Source organism: Pistacia vera, unplaced genomic scaffold (assembly GCF_008641045.1).
Source record: "Pistacia vera cultivar Batoury unplaced genomic scaffold, PisVer_v2 Contig44, whole genome shotgun sequence".
Taxonomy (NCBI): domain Eukaryota; kingdom Viridiplantae; phylum Streptophyta; class Magnoliopsida; order Sapindales; family Anacardiaceae; genus Pistacia; species Pistacia vera.
The window spans coordinates 542,169-560,892 of record NW_022196268.1 but is presented as its reverse complement, the minus strand read 5'-3'; the positions used below and the strand labels follow the sequence as shown (position 1 = coordinate 560,892).

The 18,724-nt window shown below is 34.1% G+C and overlaps 3 protein-coding genes and 1 long non-coding RNA gene across 6 annotated transcripts; 1 reads left to right on the top strand and 3 right to left on the bottom strand.

Moving 5' to 3' along the window:
• Window positions 1-1,862: 1,862 nt before the first annotated feature.
• Window positions 1,863-8,171, bottom strand: LOC116144226 (phosphatidylinositol/phosphatidylcholine transfer protein SFH9). 3 transcript variants are annotated; one of them, XM_031429676.1, is made up of 16 exons: window positions 7,819-8,171; window positions 7,507-7,552; window positions 7,125-7,425; window positions 6,678-6,777; window positions 6,123-6,389; window positions 5,957-6,034; window positions 5,761-5,862; window positions 5,631-5,680; window positions 5,431-5,530; window positions 5,222-5,311; window positions 5,045-5,137; window positions 4,476-4,557; window positions 3,392-3,789; window positions 3,203-3,277; window positions 2,257-2,431; window positions 1,863-2,156 (listed from the first exon to the last, which is right to left on the bottom strand). In XM_031429676.1, exons 2-15 carry the CDS (start codon window positions 7,511-7,513, stop codon window positions 2,378-2,380), a joined length of 1,797 nt encoding a protein of 598 aa, XP_031285536.1. In that variant the 5' UTR covers window positions 7,514-7,552; window positions 7,819-8,171; the 3' UTR covers window positions 1,863-2,156; window positions 2,257-2,377. The 3 variants fall into 3 exon arrangements, with proteins under 3 accessions (XP_031285536.1, XP_031285537.1, XP_031285538.1); XM_031429677.1 differs by lacking the exon at window positions 5,222-5,311; XM_031429678.1 differs by lacking the exons at window positions 7,507-7,552; window positions 7,819-8,171 and having other exon boundaries at window positions 6,678-6,800; window positions 7,125-7,266.
• Window positions 8,172-9,857: 1,686 nt separating this feature from the next.
• On the bottom strand, window positions 9,858-10,557 carry LOC116144279. The gene is made up of 2 exons (XR_004130240.1): window positions 10,511-10,557; window positions 9,858-10,022 (listed from the first exon to the last, which is right to left on the bottom strand). It is a non-coding gene; the product is annotated as an uncharacterized LOC116144279 (long non-coding RNA).
• LOC116144187 (myosin-binding protein 2-like) lies at window positions 9,967-11,799 on the bottom strand. The gene is made up of 3 exons (XM_031429641.1): window positions 10,511-11,799; window positions 10,296-10,423; window positions 9,967-10,084 (listed from the first exon to the last, which is right to left on the bottom strand). Exons 1-3 carry the CDS (start codon window positions 11,612-11,614, stop codon window positions 9,967-9,969), a joined length of 1,350 nt encoding a protein of 449 aa, XP_031285501.1. The 5' UTR covers window positions 11,615-11,799.
• Window positions 11,800-12,858: 1,059 nt separating this feature from the next.
• Window positions 12,859-18,326, top strand: LOC116144185. Its single transcript, XM_031429640.1, has 11 exons — window positions 12,859-12,916; window positions 14,675-14,906; window positions 15,299-15,640; window positions 15,906-15,978; window positions 16,162-16,274; window positions 16,806-16,890; window positions 17,069-17,141; window positions 17,635-17,690; window positions 17,849-17,914; window positions 18,012-18,077; window positions 18,150-18,326. Exons 1-11 carry the CDS (start codon window positions 12,859-12,861, stop codon window positions 18,228-18,230), a joined length of 1,245 nt encoding a protein of 414 aa, XP_031285500.1. The 3' UTR covers window positions 18,231-18,326.
• The last annotated feature ends 398 nt before the right edge of the window (window positions 18,327-18,724 follow it).

The window sequence follows — 18,724 nt, the reverse complement described above, 5'->3', positions numbered from 1 at the left end:
GTTTCTTCTTCCTTCCGTCCTTCCTTCTTTTTTCTAGTATTAGTGGGTGAGTTAGGTCGTTTCTATAACAATGTTTCGCTAAGGTGGACCTATGTTCCAATAAAACTCCCACCCCATTTTTTATTGAGTTAACGATTTTTTCCGACCCAATTAATTAACGGTTTAATGACATTTTTTCACTTATAAATTTTTAAAATATTATTTTATTATTTAAATTTATATTTTAAACAATTTTTTACACCTAATTAATAGGTTTATGACACTTTTTTATTTATAAATTTTTAAAATACTATTTTATTATTTAAATTTATATTTCGACATTAAATAGAGAGAAAACTTGGTTCAAACTATTAAGGTTTTTGAAGAGGGGAGACTGACGAATCTTTTGATGGTAAAAAATTAGATTCTACTGGTTGGCATTAATTAGAACTTGACTTGAAAAGAGTGGTTGCGTAAACTCTAATAACTCAATTGCTAGCGATTGGTGGCGTCAATGAGAGTAGGGTTTGAAGGGTTTTGGGGATAAGAAAATGATGGTAGTTTGAGGTTACAACGATGCCAAAATCAGAAACGGAATATAAATTTAGATAATAAAGTGATATTTTAAAAGTCTACGGGTGAAAAAGTGTCATTAAACCTTTATTGGGGTGGGAAAAAGTCATTTACTCTTTTTTATTTTATAAAAATATACAAATAACCCATCACTCTTAAAAATAATGAATAACATCTTAAAAGATATTGTTTTGCATATATATATATAATTAAATTAGAAAAAAAGAGCCTTAAAAATAATTATAGAAGAATAAGATGAGTATAAGTAAAATAAATAAGGACAAATTATAATTAAAATATAATTTATCTAACTTAACTCACTAGGAATCCTAACCAATTCTTAAATCTTAACGCTTCTGTTATATCGATAAAATAATCTCCAAAAAAGAAAAAAAAAAAGAACTTTTTACATGCTTTGATGTGACAATATTATTGGGATGCATATACGTAACTGATTTAAGGAAATATTTCTACCAACTCGCAACATTACATGTTTTATGAGTGAAAAAAGGAACTTTAGGGCTCATATGTATAGTTGTCAAATCGTATATTGTATCGTGTATTGAAAATCTAATTTTTTGAATTATGTATCATGTATCATATCGTATCGTAGAATACGTCTTTTTAAAAAAAAAAATTAATAAAACAATAAATTTTTCTAAAAATTAATATCATTCCAAAGATTAATTAAAGAATTTTGTGGTATTATTGGTCTTAAATTATGGTACTACATAATCAAAATTAATCATAAAATTAAGAATCTATATCATTTCCTTTAAACCATTCATATCATTTCCAAGATCAATGTCAAGATCTATATCTCCACTTGTATTATTATTATCATGCAAAATGGATAACAAATGTTCTTCTTCACTTTCTCCGTATAAAATGGGTAAATTTGAGCAAGTTTTAGTGAACCAAGTTGGGTGACTCGGATTCGAATCCAAATTTTTTTGGGCCTTTGACCCAAATTAATAAAGTCGTATCGATATTTTTAAGGATACGAATGAATACGTATTGTATCATATGATACATATCAACGTATCGAAAGGTTTAAGATACACTCTCTGATACGTATCGTTGACGACCTGTATCAAATCATATCTTAGGATACTAATAACCATGCTCTTATGTTACGCTGATGCAACCTAATGGATCGCTAAAATGAAGCTTTTTCAATCCATCATGTATACCAATTTTATTGAATGTTTATTCACGCTCCACACCTTAACCATAATTTTTTGCTTCAAATAATGTTCCCATCTCTCATCTCTCCCTCAATATATAAGAGCAATCATTACCTTGGTCATTTGATTCTCAATCATCAACTCCAACTAGTAACTTCACATACAAATGTGACAAGAAAGAGAGAAAAAGAAATTAGTTTTCACAATTGCCTAAAAATTGGTGAGTTTGTACAACTTAGCCTGTGAGAACAACCAAAGAGTGAATATAATATGTACAGAAACATCAACAATATTATACACCACTGTCCCGCTCACTGCCAAATTTTATCTCCAATAAGAACCGTGTTATGAGCCCTAAAAAACAAGAGCACTCTTTTACTTCGCTGGCTGGCTAACCTCAACTCCAATTAAAAGAACCTAGGAGAAAGAAACATAAATGAGTTATTGCCAGAGAGAGAGAGAGAGAGAGCAAGGGCAACCTGCATTCATATAACTTACAACTTAACAAGAGACTCACCTAGAATGATCACCACCTAAGCTGACGAGTTCGTTCAAAATTTGGCAGTGACTGCATCGTCGAATGTCTGAACCAATTCGAAAGACAGCTTTACCAAACATGTTTTCTAAAATAATGACTCTCATCTTGCTGGGGTATAAGATCTGGAGTTTCTCGGCCAACATGCATTTGTCTCCTGCAATTAAAACCCCAATATAAGATTGTGCGTATTGTCTTATAAAGTAAACAAGAATACTTATATGTAACCAATCATACGGTGGTAGAAAAGTAAAGGCTTATGTAAGTTTATAGAGATTAAAGTATAGTAACCCAAATCCCAAAGTGTATGCCGTTTACAATATTGAAATATATTACCCAATGCTCACTAGCTGCCCATATTCCTTTTTCCAATTCTAAATCAATGTGTTTTTAGGGGAAAAAAAGTCATAAACATTTTGAAAACTCTCAACACAAACACTAATATAGGTTAACATATTGAAAAATCTCAACACATACTTTGGCTTTCCATGACTATCAACTTAAAAGTTACAGAGGTCAAAGAATTTAGATATAGGTACTTTGTTCAGGTTAATTGAATAAATGTAAACCCAATGCCCATCCATCAATCATAGATATGTTTACTACTGTCTCTGTGTCAAGCATCACTTTCACGATTGAACACATGCTTATCAACCTATTTTTATTTCGACTGAAAGTGTTTGAAGAAATCAAGCATTCCATAAGTTAATATGCTCCAACTACACAATTATGCCTTCAGAAATTTCACAACCAAAATAAAATTTTATCCATATAGATCTATTCACGGCATTCATAGGAATGACCCAAATCATTGGACTACAGATTTAAGTTTTCTGACAGCAACTGCTATTGCTGAAATAACCCAGAGTTAAACTTAACCTCTTGAAGAAGATAGTTTATTTTTTGGTCACAGAAACTAAAAACTTACAGGTAAGCTGCTTTCCTTTAAATTTTCCAATGACTCGGCAAGCTCTACTTGTTTTGATGCAGTAGCAATAAGTGCCTACAGAAAGGAAGAATGGTTTTAATCACAAAGTCCAAAAAAGACATCAATTGATTCCTGTGAGCTCCGTAAACTTCTGAATGACCAGAATAGTGCAAAAAGAAGGGTACGTACTCTTTTTGTCTTCTGTAAATCTTGCTCAATGGATTTAATGCGACTCAGTGATTCAAGAAGCATGTCTTCTTTCTCTGGAGGAATGTTTTTAGGTTTATTAAGTAGATCACCTACCAGTGCTTCTAAACGCTGCAGCCTCTCCCAGCATGGACGGAATGAGTCCTCCTCAACTGTCTGAGGAACATTTTGCTCTTGAGACATTGACTGTGGTATCTGAGATCTAGTCTGATTTTCTAATGGTTTATTTGCATGTTGCACCCTAAAAATTTTTCTCAATCCCGGAAGTAGAAGATATATACATGCTAACAAATAGAATATGAAGCAAACCACTAGACTTGTTACATGGGGAATGAACTTCTTTAATGGCCTTCTTGGATTATCTTCAATGACAAAATCATCTGTCAGAAGCAAAAAATTTGGTACATGTAAAATCTCGCCTATAGAAGCAAAAAAGAAATTACTAAATCCAATGGAGGAGTAAGCACCACAAAGGAAAGACACAAAAAAAAAAAAAAGGTATTGAATGTATAACTTATCCAATAATGTAAAGATAACAATCGCACTCTATTACAATTAATCTTATGGTAAAACCTTAATGATTCACATATCACTACTAAAGCAAAGTAAAAAATTTGTGGATTGATTTGAGCAAGAATACAAGCACAGAATTGCGAGCAAAAATGTACTGTCACATCGAGCACCAAGCAACATCAAACACTATATTATTATGTTTTTTTTTTTTTTTTCATTTCACACAGCTTATGACAAGCAGGCAAACTATCCTGGCAGACACAAGACTATCGAGCAGTAAAATCTTTTTATTTCCTGCATAAAGAGAAACCTCACTGACAGGCCAGCTTGAAGCCTGGCCAAAAAAAACCAAACATAAAACTGTAGGCTTCTATACCCTGATATGGTAGGGTATACAACCACTATTGGATGTAATAATTTTGTTTTGCTTTAACATGATCCTAATTGCTTCATTAACCACACCCAAAATTCCATTATAAATGTTAACCATAAATTGCATCATTTGAATAAACTAACGACATTCGCACAATATATGAATGTGTGAATAACCTACTTGTGGATCTAGCACCATCAGCTCCTGTGTCATCAACTGGTTCAACCACACTGCAGATGGAAGTAGGACCATTCATCCTTCCCTGAGAAATATGATGCTAAGTGAGAGTTAAAATAGTAATTATCTTTTCATAGCATACAAGATAAACTAGAAAATGCCATATATTGACATAGTCTATATGCTGATGAAAATAATCTATTTCGTGATCAACAAAGGAAAAGCACCAAAAAGAACATAATTTCTGTAATTTCAAAACTTCTGCAAAATATATTTTATGAAAATGGTTTCTGTTATATTGTCCAGATAACAGAAATCAATGAGACTTGCAGAATCCTTCAAACATTCTGTGTTCTATATTTCTTTTTTCTTGATCCAGTTAACAAGTAAAATAATTTTATAGTAAAAGGAAAGATAAGCCCCAAATATATGAAAAAAATATCTAGGTCAGAGTTAAACATTATGATAAAAAGCAGATATTGATAAGATAAAATGTATTTTTAAAGAGAATGCAGAAAGATTAAAAAAGAAAACCAGAATGGAAAAAAGAATACTATGTGCTCGAAACTAACTTTGTTATGAAATGGCACCAACTGTATGAAGCCTGAAGTATTTGGCCTTGAATCTACAGTTGAATCAATAGAAGATATTTCACTATTTGCAACCTGCATCAAGAAAGTAACATATTACAAAATGCAAGGTTAAGATAATGTAAGATAACCAGAGTAGATGACAAATCAACAACTCACCTTAGAGGTGAATAATTTGAGTTCTAAATCATCACCATCAGAAGAGCTAATTGTCTTCGTCAAGGACATAGCATGACTAGCATGCACCAGCTTCAAATAGAAGATGCACAATTTATAAGTTTTTCAGACATAAAAGAAAGAGAAATAATATATATCAATAATTTGTAATGAACTTCAACTATTTTTCTAATTTCAGCTTAGGGTCTTACTTTCAGAATTCCTGTATTATTCCAAGGTCCCTTGTCAGACCTAAGGCATCCACCTTCATTTGGACACGAGCAGGTTCCCCCAAGAAAATCTGGTAATTGGCTGTTTTCAAAGAAAATTTAAATAAAAAACGTGAGGAGCAACCCAGAAAAAGTTCGACAGTAATAACATATCACAGCAATGGCAATTAAAAAATCCCAACCTCGAGTCTATAATCTCCAACAGTTTATTACGGAACTTGTTGCCTAAAACCTGTAAGATTGGCACAGCCATCTCAGATTAATTCATACAATGTCCAGAATAAAAAACATACAAATAAAAATATTGCTTACATAAATCTTTGCAGTTGTTTTTGGGTCCAGAAAGGTTTTTGCTGTGTTCCATAGCAGTTTGAATCCATTGCCGGCATTAACAATGAACATCTGGTGTAATGTCTGTTGTGAATGAGAATGAACCAATGTAAGCAATAATAACGAAATTTATGGACCAATGTTTAGATGCTTTTCTTTATTTTAATAATAAAACTACCTCAGGATAGTTGTCACCATCAATTTTCTGTATGCGCATTACAAGATCATGTGCAACCTTGCCAAAACTCATCCAGTTCTGCATGATCAGTAAAAAATAAGAAACAATAACATTATAAGATGACTGACAGAACAGAAAAATAGACAGAAGTAGGCTTAGAAATTACCAATCCATGGACATCCAGTATGGTTATTGTAGTATCTATGTGCCTCTTGGCAGCAATAGAACATGCTGGGAACTTCTCGGCAAAAGTCTTCTCAAACCCCTGCACATGATATTTTAAAAACCTTTCCACTGTGGTGGCATTCATAAGCTTGCTAGGTTCAGCTTTGCCGAGTCTCTCAATATAAACAGGTCGACCATCTTTATCTACACCATGGTAACCATGAGGATAATAACGCTGGACTTCTTCAAATTCATCATAGACAAAATCCTAGAAAGGCATCACGTTGTTCAAGCCATCAAAAGAATATAAAAATTAAGATGGTAAATAAGAGCTTTGGACACAAATGATAGGCTAAGACAGAAATTTGAACAACCATCACTAAGTTTAAATCCGTGTGAGACTGCATAGATCAGTTGCCCGTTCTGAGTCCTTACATCAGCAAAGGCTTAGTATCCTGTATCCCTCAATTCATTATCCCATGATACATTCATTGTACTCTTGTAATGCGGTCCTGTTTATCAGGATTAAGAAAATGACGCCACAAGCACTGTTTACCTGTAAGATAGAATCAGCTCCAAACTCTTTCCTCCAGTTGAGCATGTCTGCCCACATCTGTACAGTTTTGTCAATGTCAAACTTCCTAGCCTTCAAGAATCTGCGGCAAGAAATCCCAGTTTTCTGCATTTTATTAGAATAGGATTAAAGAAACTAAGGAGCGAAATCTCAAAAGAAATAGCAACGAATTGAATGTTTATATAATCGACCATGGCTAAACGCTAAAAATGGACTAAATTTTCCCTTTCTTCGTCCATTGAATGAAGAGATTTAAATTAATTATTATAAAATTACATAAATATTACTAAGAGAAGACAATCAAATAGGAAAATCAGAATCCTGTATGCATTCTGATAACCCCATCAAAATCATTGCAAAAGTGAAAAAGCAATCGATCTGATCGTCTCATGTTCACAACTGGCTATTAAAAATTAACGATCAGAATACCTCAACATGGTGTGGTAATCATCGTGGCGAGGTGGAAGAAGGTCATTGGCAATCAATGTCTTGCGAAAAGCATTAACTGCCTTTTCCTCCTCTGCATCTCTCACATCTTCGATCGAAATCGAAGCGTATCGAGAATCAGAAACACGCTTGCCGCGTTTTCTGAGACTGTGTGTCAGTCTTGTTGATGCACTCATTGCTTTCTTCCTCAGATATCTGCTCCGACTTCTCCGTTTATCGTCCTCGGATGTCTCAACATCTACCCCGCCTTTAAACCTGTCACCTTCTTCAATAAAAATTACGTCTGCAAAACAGGAAGCATTTTGATCACAAATTAATAATAACTAAAAAGGAAAGGTTAGGTTCAGTTTATAAATGAATTTACCTTGCATTGCCGCTAATATTTAAAAAAATCAGAATTCAGATTGACTCTGCAGCAAATAAGGCAAGCAAATCAGAGAAATCTCCGCAACATAGTCGGTTATATAAAGAAAAAGAGATCCTAGATCTGGAAAAATCTCGGCCGGTAAAAGTCGTAGTTTATACAAAACGACGAAATTTGTCCAAAACTCTTCATGCAAATTAGTAGAAAACGACACGATTTCGCATAATTGGCGAAGAACAGTAAAAAATCAATCAGAAATAAAACAACAAACACGATCGAAACAGCCTTCAATCATCAACCAAATCATTATACCTTTGGATCAACCAACATTCACGCGATCCAGCTCTTCAGCTTCACGATTAAAATGCTGTATACGTATGTTCTTATATTCTTATAAAGAAGTTGCTTTCAAACGACGATCTCTGTGTGAAAAGAACTTTACAATAAAATAGTTATATTAATTTGTAACTGGAAGCAGGGAGGTAGCTTTCAGGTTGAGAAATGGTGAGAGTGAAAAGGAAAGAAAGCGTGAAAGGGGCGCATTGTCTTGCCCATCAAGTGGGGAGGTCCGTCAGGAGTTATAGATGACGGCGGCAGTTTGAGTTGTTTGTTTGTTGCTCTGTTTTTTTTTTTTTTTTTTTTCAGGCGGGTTTTGGAATCTAAAGCTGCCGTTTTGTAACGGATCACATCATAGAGGTAAAGACTAAAGACCAAAGAGGGTAATAGCTTATTAGGTGGTGGCGTACGCAATCAAATAACGAACCCAAATTTGTTTTTTTTTAGTACTTCATCCTTCATCTCCAGTCAAATCTTTTACATTTATTTCCGAAAATTGTTATTTATTTATTAAATTAAAAAAATTGATGGTGATCAACATGTTTGTGAGTCAACTATGCCTACTGTGAAATTTGTTTTCTTTTATTAGGCTGTCTCAATATATTTATTCATTCATAGATAAGAAATCAACCCATGATTATCAACATTTAATTAAAAAAATTCCATATTTTAATTATGTAAAATTTGAAAATAGAAAAAAAAAAAAATCAAATTTATCATAAAACAATTTTAAAATTCTTAAAACTTCTCTCATGATAAAAGTCAAAGGTTTGGTTCTACAACTTCTTACTCAAACCATTCATTTTTGGGTATGAAATTTATTCAATAAATATATATAAAACAAAAAATTAAGCTATGCCGTTGAAAGGTACATGTGAAACAACTGAATATAGTAGAAAAATTAAATTAAAAAAGTTTATCATATTTCAAAAGAAAATTAATAAATGACTATCACCTATTAAAACTATTATTAACAAATGAGATGTAGGGTGTAGCAATATTCTTTGAGCATTAAAAGAGTGATTAAACACCGACCGGTGGAGTTGTGGCATGTGGAAGCGGGGACATGAGTTGGTGATACTTTTTAGTAATGGTGTAAAGAGGGCGAGCACGTGCGTTTTTAAAAGAGCATAGTAGTTATGTGGGGTAGGAAGGTGGCTGTAGGTGTAATGTAATATCATGGCGTGCTTCACTAAGGATGGAAAACACGTTAACGGTAGCATAGCAATACAATACTGTTAGTAACTGACAACAACAACAACAAATCATATTTACCATTATTACTAATACTAGTGTTTATTTATCTTAATCTTATCATAATCACTATTACTATTATTATTTTTTTTTTTATAAAAGATGTCCAAACTAGTTTATGTATACTTCAATTAATTTTTCAAGATCTTACAATTATTAATTAGATAAGAGTTTTCGCTGAATTAATTTAGTTGGAATACGTAAATGTTACACTTGTGGTGAAAGAAATAGTAAACTGGTCAACTAAACCGAGGATTCAGCATCTAGAAACATTGGTTCATGGTTAAGGCAGAAGTCAAAATTTTGTTATTAATGCTTCCTCAACAACAAAGCATCATACTTCAATCTGGATTGGTTAATCATAAATTATAATATCATGATACTAATTTATATAAATGGTACTCAATTAGTTAAATACTTCAATCAATAATTATCGCATTTATTTTGTATAGATATTTCATATTTGAACTAATAATGGCATCCATTTTCTGCCGTTACTCCATAACCCTCACCAACACAACCATACAAGACTTAATGATGGTTTGTGCTTGTTAATAGCTAAATCAACAAAAATGTGGGACCCGTGATTTGAAACCGTGACCTACACCACCTTCCTCTTCAACCTATTTTAAATTATATTTTAATTTTTCCAAAATCATGAGTTCCAGATACAGTGATAAAAAGATTTAAAAACAAAAAAAAGTAATATCATAATTTTGAAAAATTAAACAAAAAGATTTTGTTACATTTTACAACAGACATAAAATTACAACAGCTGATTGCAGTGGACTTTACAAAGTTTTAGTACAATTTCCTTACTGTTATCACCACGACAATACGCAAAGATTACTACACTGGATTTAGGAACTTTCATGGGCCTCCGAAGGCACACTTCGACAGCGTCTTTTCTTCAAGTTCAAGCTCACCTGAGAAATCAGCAACTATCAATTTCAACACCAAATATGATGTCAATAAAGCCTCATATTCCCTGAAATTGGTTATGATTATCATATAACTTCAGTAGGCATAGTTAGATTGACGGCTAAAAAATTTCTTTCAAGGCAAATACCATTCTAATTTAAGCGCTCCAATAATACAAAGATAGTTTCTGGTGAGTCAGGACTAAATTCGAATTCAGTTTTTATGCAGATAATAAAAACTTTTGTCTTGTATAAATCCTATTCTATCTTTCAACTGACCACATCCCTGTTAAATCACTTGCAATTACATGATCTTTAAGCACTTCATTTTGCATCAATAAGGGCAGAAAGTTAAATAAAGTTACTACTCCATACCTGGTGCATTCATTAGTATTGACAAGATAGGTCTATGTCAGATTTCACAAGAACATGATAAGCATGTAAGGTAATCATAAACATGCAAATAGTGATCAAGTGAGACTCCTGCAATGTACCTTTGATTTAGAAGATGAAGGAGGCAATGAAGCCTGTCGCATAGGCTGCTGCATCTGTCCCAGCTGATTCATTATCTCCTCCACCAGCTTCAATTGGGCATTTATAATTTCCCAATGATCTGCAGAGATAGTCAACTTCTCTTTTCCTTCTTGCACTTTTCTTAGCCTTTCTCTGAGAAATTCAACTTCAATGTCAATTTTTGACTTTTCAACACTGAATGCAGATGAAAAATTCCTATCTGGGTCAGGAGGCAAGAGTTTGCTTCGTGAATTACCCAACACTGTGATCCCATCTTTCATTTCAAAACTACTATGATTAAACTGGTTGGTTTCTGCAACTCTTGAACTTGTACAATCACTCAACATCTCACTGTTTGAGCCCCCAGAATCAGTAGCCACATAATTCGATAGTCCGTCTTCTTTTCCATTTTCCTCCATTTGAAGCTCAGTTTTATCGTCAACGACGTGGACATCATAAACAATTGGCTCTGCATCAAGCTTCGGACATTGCAGATTACCACATACTTCGGTTCCATCTTCCTCAACTTTCTCAAGTTTTTGTCCACAACATGAAAGAATTTTCTTTTGGCAAATTTGGGCAGCCTCAGATGTCATCTCAGCAGATGAAGCTTCATAATTTGAAGACCAATTTGCGGCCTTTTCAACTTTGTTCTTATCAAATGATTTACCTTTCTCAAACTCCAGCAGATCCTCATTCGAATCAAGTGAACGTAAAGGCTTTTGTCCCCATTCACTGGTCAAATGACTAAAATCAACTTCTGACTGCCCATTTCCTAAAGATCTCATCTGTCGATATGCTTCAACTTCTTTCTCCAGAAAATGATTCTCCCTCTCCCGCCTAACAAGGATATCTTTCATTATGTTCATCTCTTCTTCCTCATATTCACATTTTTCTTCTATCATCCTCTGATACTGTCTGGCTTCCATTTCTATTGATGCCCTGTCAGCTTGAAGACGCAGAATCATGGCCATGGCTTCATCTGCAGCAGTTGCAGCAGCGGCTCTCTCTTTCTCCAACTCTAATTGAAGAGCCATACAAGCAGCTTTCTCTTCTTCAAGTGCTTCTTTCAATATTCTGATCATATTTTCTTCATTTCCAGCATTCTTGGACTTGCCTTGAGCAGTGCATATGAACTTTTCAACAGTTGATGAATCATTGTCCTTGACTTTATTGTTCCCAAATGATACACCTTGTTCAAAATTATGCCATGTTCTCTCACCCAGATCAAGGCCAATTGCAGCATTCCCATCATCTATATAACATGACCACAAACGATAGTATTCATATTAATGCAACATTTGACATGGAGAATAACATAAGAGAAAATTTTCAAACTTAAAAAAGAGATTCCAACATTAAGTTCTCTTTTCAACCCCGAACATATTGAGATTTCAACGTTTTAGCAAAATTTCCAAATATTTGACAAACTTCAGATAATATTTCTCTTCCATAAAAAATGAAATATGCATTCAAATTCTTTGACAAGTAATTTTAACACGTAAGTAACTTACATTTTGGCTGAAAGTTAGACAAAATATAAATAAAACACAATTAGGTACCTTTATTACTCACCTTGAAGAACATCTTCTTTTCCATAAAAACGACTCGAGCAATCACCAATTTGACTTCTGATATCACTCCCATTATAAGGAGCATCGGAACTACCTGCAACAACTACTCGTGCAGAAGATTTCCCATACCCAAGAGAAGATCTTCTCCTACGACGAATTCCATGCTTTTGCCTCTGGTTCACAATTTTCTTCCCCTTAGCATCAAACCCACTTTCTCTATCAACCAAATTTTGCAATTTTGGACTTGAAAACGAACTTGAAGACGCTTCATTCTCCAATTCCAGAACCCCATTATCATAATTTCTATCTGTAGACCACATCATTTCCAAATTGCAAGGTTGATCCTCAAACCAAATCAAATCAAAAGGAAATTTACTCTTGATCAACATTTGAACATAAAATATCTTTCTCACTGGCCAATCAATTAGCAATCTATGCAAACATATATTGCTGTTCTGGTACCCAAAAAACCCAGTACAGGGACAAAGCAAGTCGAGTCCAAAAAGATTACAGAATTTCGAAGCAAAAAATGCAAAAGCTGACCCACATAACAAGAAATAAGCAAGACCAAGGTCAATAAAAGCTCCAACAAGACCCCAAAACGTCCATGAGCGAGTTCTGCGAAAAGCCATTATGCTTTGAAAAGCTCAATATCCCAGCTATTCTTTGGAATTATAAGAAGCAATGGGGTTTGACAAACGAAAACCACCAAGAACATACGCAGTTGATACTGATTTAGATACAAGGAATCGAATATGGGCACAAAACCCACCATGAGACAGACTATATTAGCGCGGAAATCTTATCGAAACGGTGCATGAAGAACCCAAAAAAGAAACATAAAATTTAAAAACACGAGATCTTCTAGAGAAAAGAAAGCGGAACCTGAGGATCATAGTCTGAACATCACATCTACAACCAAAAGTTGACAATCAAATGGAGATCAAAAAACTTATCTAGAAAGCCAGCTGAAAAATGCACAGTTGGACATGGAAGGATCAGACAGAGAATCAAAAGTAGTTTACTTTAGTAGCTTAAAATTGAACCGCCATCAAAAGTATTTTATATGTAATTATTTTCTCACGTGGACAGAAATTATGTGACGCACTAAGGCAACTTCCTGGGTGGCTTAAGAGTTAAGGATATAATCAAAACCATATGTTTCACGGCTTTAAAAGTAAAGTTAAGTGGGTAAGAACACAACAGTAGAACAGTTCAGTTGCTGATATTTGCCATTTCCCAAAACCCAACAGCCCTTCGGCGTGCCTTTCTAATTTACACTGCCTTTCGGTATGTCCCACTGCAGTGTCGTTTTGTCTCTGTTCTTATCAAGTTCTTTCTTTTTGACATTTTCTGATTTATTTGTATTTATTACCCAATGCTTCATGTCATCTTACTCCTGAAAATCTTCTACCTTTGGCATCTTGTTCTGTCATCTGTTGCTTGCACTACTTGAGTTCAAGGATTGCTAAAAGTAGATTGGGGAGTTGGGAGTTGGGACTACATACAAATAACAGTTACAAAAATTGCTAAATTAATGCAGTTGTATGTTAATGAGTGATCACAAGTTCACGTCGGTGGCCTTAAAAGTTTAAGAGCTTTCTATTTCAACACCTATTTGATATACTATAATCAATTATTCAATAAACTTTGCTAGTTGAAATTGATATTGTCAGAAAATGCTGTTGTTAGTTGTTTGATAGGGCAATGGACCCATAGTGTTTTTTTTTTTTTTTTTTTTTTGGTAATCAGGGTATCCGAGTTAGTTTGTGCGTAACTTTAACTAATTTCTAGAGTCCATTAAACATTTTACAAGCTTAAAAGATCAGATAAGTCACGATAATATTATGGTGAATGACTCTAAGGTTTGAACCAAAAAACTCAAGAAATTGAACATACCTCCTTACCGTCATGTTAACCCTTTGGGTTCAATAGTATTATTGTTAATGGATAATGGAAATTAAGAACGCATGCATTAATGTTGAGATTAGTATGATATTAGTTAATCTGAATGAAACTTTGAACAATTCAACATTATGTAATCATGAGATTCTTTTCTAGGGAAATATTAGTAAAGCACATTGAAATTATGCACTACTCGAAATTTTATAGTATTATTGAGTGGATTAATTAATTTAATATTTTGTTTGGTAGAGGTTGAGACCGACTTTTGATTTAGAAAATATATATTTTTGTTAAAAGGATTAAATAAGTTCACATAAATTACCATGTAAATTTTGTTGATATTTCTCTAAATTTAGGGTATTTATAGATAATAAATTATAATGCAATCGGCCGTGCATGCTCTTGATGAATGATAACAAAGAATAATCAAATATTATTAGCTTAAAAACGAGATTACTTATTCGTGAATACTTGTCTATATCTATATAATTTATCAAACCTTCAGTAGTATCTGGCTCCTACATATTAAGAATATCCCTGTGATTCTAAAACCAAACCATTCACATCAAGCCTCATGGACCCAGAGCTTCTGGTTATCACTTCATCTTTGAGTTGCTTAACAACAATTCCCAAGTTTCAAACCAACTGAAACCAGCGCTGGTTGAGTCTATTTTCTGGCTCTGGCATCTGCTAATTCAGTACATTTACCCACAAACTTCGATAATGACTTCACTAGCAGTTTTGGCACTGGGTTATCCTTAAACTCGCTGAAACCAACACCCAAGTCCTTCAATTTTCCACCTTTGAAGCACAGGACAAGCTTTTCTTCTTCCAATGTTCCCTCGGAGAATAGCACAATCATTTTGGCTTCTCCATTCTTGAGAGCATTTTTTCATTGGTTAGTCTTTTAACTGTTTAATTTATCAAGGTTTGATTGTCTCTTGTTGAGTTTGAATAGAGTATTTATCAAGTGAGGTGCTCAAAAGATTGAAAGTTTAAAGTTGGGATTGGTGTTGTGCATCATGACTTAGAAGTGTCTGTGAATGCAATGCTTCTTCGCCTCGACAATTACTAAATCACATCATTGTCCCATAATTTGTTAGTATTCCAGTTGATAAGATATTTGTGTATCCAAATTGCAATCACCAATGAGGACTGAAATAAATAATGTTTTTTCATGATATGCTTGCTTTTGATTTATTCTCTAATTTAATACAAATTCAGTTTTTTACCTGGTTACTGCATTATATTGAAACATAAAAGTACATGCTGCATCTCATGTTATATCAGGAGGATTAAAAGCTTTAAACGTGAAGATGCTGGAAATTACGAGCCTGCAAATTCTAAAGATACCCCAAATGAGCAAGATAGTTTGGCTGAGATACTTGAAAATCAAAAAGTTGAAACCACTGGTTCAGGAACTTCATTTCTGGCAAAATTAGTGATTGCCTTGGGCATAGCTGCAACAATCACAATCATATCTGTTGTCCTAAAGCCCTCTGGTCCTGGATCATCTACTGGAATTCAATATCTGGCTGAAGGTTCATCGTCCTCTTCTGTTACGGCTTCCCCTACTGCTTTCAGTTTCAAAGCCTTTGGGTACAAATTTGTACTTCCAGAATATGCCCCAGGGTATGCTCCTAGTGTGCTCTCCACTCGGTAGATTTGTACTTTCTTTTACTCCTGTCTGTTTGTTTGAACACTTCTTTTTTTCCTACTACAATTTATTAGTGGAAAAATCTTTTATTTTGAGCTTACTTTGTATATTAGATATTGTGTTGCTAAAGCAAAGAGGCACAAAAACATGTACATTTTAAGCATGCAAGTGCTTTGATTTTTTTCATGGGAGTGGAAAGAAATGCTTAGATTGATTCTGAAGCTTCCCCTTACATTGCAGATGGATTTACTTTTGGTTGCTTATGGCTGCGGGATTTGGACTTTTCATTAGTGAAGAGGCTCTAAATATCTGGGTCTGTCCTTTTAACTGGTACTTCTGTTTCGCTAACTCGAGTTTTTTGCTTTAGATCTTGCTTTGGGCTTTGTTTGACTCAGAGAATTTAAGATAGTCCTTTTGTAATTTTACCATTTGGTTGATAGTCCTTTTGTAATTTTACCATTTGGTTGAACTTAATAGTCTATGTTACTGATTGTAGGTTGGCATATCTTTGGCACGATTGCTGACTTTGGCTGGGACATGGCAATCATTTGTTGAATCTTTCTCCAGAAATTCCCCATACATTTTATCCACTGTTCTGTGGGTATACTGGTTAGTGCAGTCCCATCTTTTTATTCGTTTTTTTTTACATAAAAATGTTGCATATGATCTCTATTTCTTATCTGAAGGATTTACTTTTTATGAATCGTGAATAAAATGAATAGATCCTTTTCAAGCAAATGAGAGCATGTTCAAATCAAGGTTTTTATATGGTTTTTGAGGCTTTACACCTGAAGGTTGAAGGTGAGGCCAAAAGAAAACAACTTAAATCACAACCTTAAGGGGCTTGAGAAACATAAGGCTGGCATGGCATGTCGATGAACCGTAGTTAGTCATTAATATATGTCTGATATAGAGTGACACTATACATACAAAGTGATTTGGCATAATTGTTATATTGCCAAGTCATTCAACCTCACATCACTTTGTCAGTTTAGTATTAGTCGTATGATATATTGCTCTTGGTATATAACAATGAGCATTGATTATGGGTTTTTACTTTTTTCTGTTTGGCACTGTGCTTTGAATTTATAAAATGTTAAATTAATAGTTCCTTTGTAACATGCAAACTTGAACCTTCAGGGGAGTTTGCATAAGTGATATGGTACCATTTTACTTCGGGAAGCTTTTCAGGCAAAGCGGGGCATCGGATGATATTTCCTCCAAGGTTTGTTCTGTTTCTTTTGCTGCATACATATTCTTCAGGGCTATTGAATCTGCAGCGATAGAATAGCCTATCAATTATTATCTCATATAGGTTGAATAAATTTTGTTTCAAGTAGTCTTATCTTCTGTGGTTGCAAGATAATAACTATGTGTTGCCTTAATGTGGATGATGACTAAAGTTAGGGATTGGTAAAGAGAAGGCATTGAGCATCACTCGTGCGGTGCAGAAATATGGAAATCTCATAGGCTTTGGTGAGTTTAAAGAGCTTGATTGCTAATTTTGCATGTGCCTCTTCAAACAGTTGCTGAAGTTCTGTTTTACTTTTGCTTGTATATCTAAAGATGCTTTGCGGACTAGATCTTAGTGGTCTGATTACCTTTTGTAAGTGTTATTGATCAATCATTAATAACCTTTTTTAGAATTGAGTTAAATATATTCTGAAAAAGTAGTTCGATCGGTTACCTTAATCATGCTTTCTAGTCCATTGTATATAGCTTGAAGTTGATAAACTGTGGCGTTATCTAAGGAAAGATAACTCTTGGTAACAGAATAAGTGTCTGTAACTTTTAACTCTGTTTCTCTCTCTATCAGCTTATCTATATGGAACTTCGTATTGAATTTATAGTTCCTTTCAGTACTTGCTGGATCATTTGATTGATACCTACATATATCCTGTGTGCATGGGCATTTTAAATTCAAGAGTTTGTTAAATTTTCTTATGGGTATGTGCATTATGATCTGCAGTAGAGCGATTATCTCTTGGAGTGAGGAATCCAACATCTTTTCTAGCTGGGACCCTGGTTAGTTATCATTTTTTCTTATTTTTATATTATGTTTTTTTGGGGCTAAAGATTAAGCGTATAATCTGTTGGGCCAAAGGCATTATTCAAAGGAGAATAGAATGTTTAAACTCCATCATCTTGGTGATCACAACTCAGAGGGTGTAATGTGGATGCAGGGAATATCTCCTGATTATTTCTTTGCTGGAGTTTGTTGTGGTGGCTTGATAACTCTTCCAATTCAGGTAAATCTACTTGTGCTGTTTTAGTACTCTCATTTAATTCTCAAATGATGATTGAACTAATTTACGTTTTACTTGTTTCTGTTGTGGTGGAGTTAAGTTGGGGATTGGATTTCTGATGAGGAAGCGCCCTGTTTTCGCCCTTGCAACAGTTGCAACAGTAGTGGTAAACAAAATTTCTTTTGATGATTTCCCATTAATTTTAATACAGCTATTTAATTTGTAAAAAATGAAACAGGGAATTTGGACCGTGTTTCCTTATGCGGTAGCTGCTTCCACTGCATTATTCCTTTACTTGCGACGCCGCAACTCTACATAGTCCTGCACACACTTATACAACTAAATAGTTCCTTAACTTAAATTGAGAATTACAAGGTATCTCATTCTTATATCTGGGTGGGGGTGGGGATGGTAGTTGCAATCATTTGTTGCATGACCATCCCTGCTCTCTTTTCTACCAACTTTTTACATTTATTTTAAAGGTGATTTTTATAATGTAATATGAAAGCAGTTCACATATTATAGCTTTACTCATGTAAAAGCTTGTATATAAGCCAATTGGGGATCAATGTGTGAAGCAAGGGCATCAGGTTTTGGTCACCAAAACCAAGGATGGTTTCAAAAACTTTGTATTTTTCGACTTAATTGACATTGGGGAGACAAAGTCAATCCTATCCTTTGAACTTGCAATTTTGGAGATAATTTTTAAACATGTATACATACTCGTTCAACCATTAACAAAATCGAAATCGATGATTGGAGGAAATAAGGGGGATGGTTCAACGGCCCCGGAAAGTGGGGACGGGTGGCCCC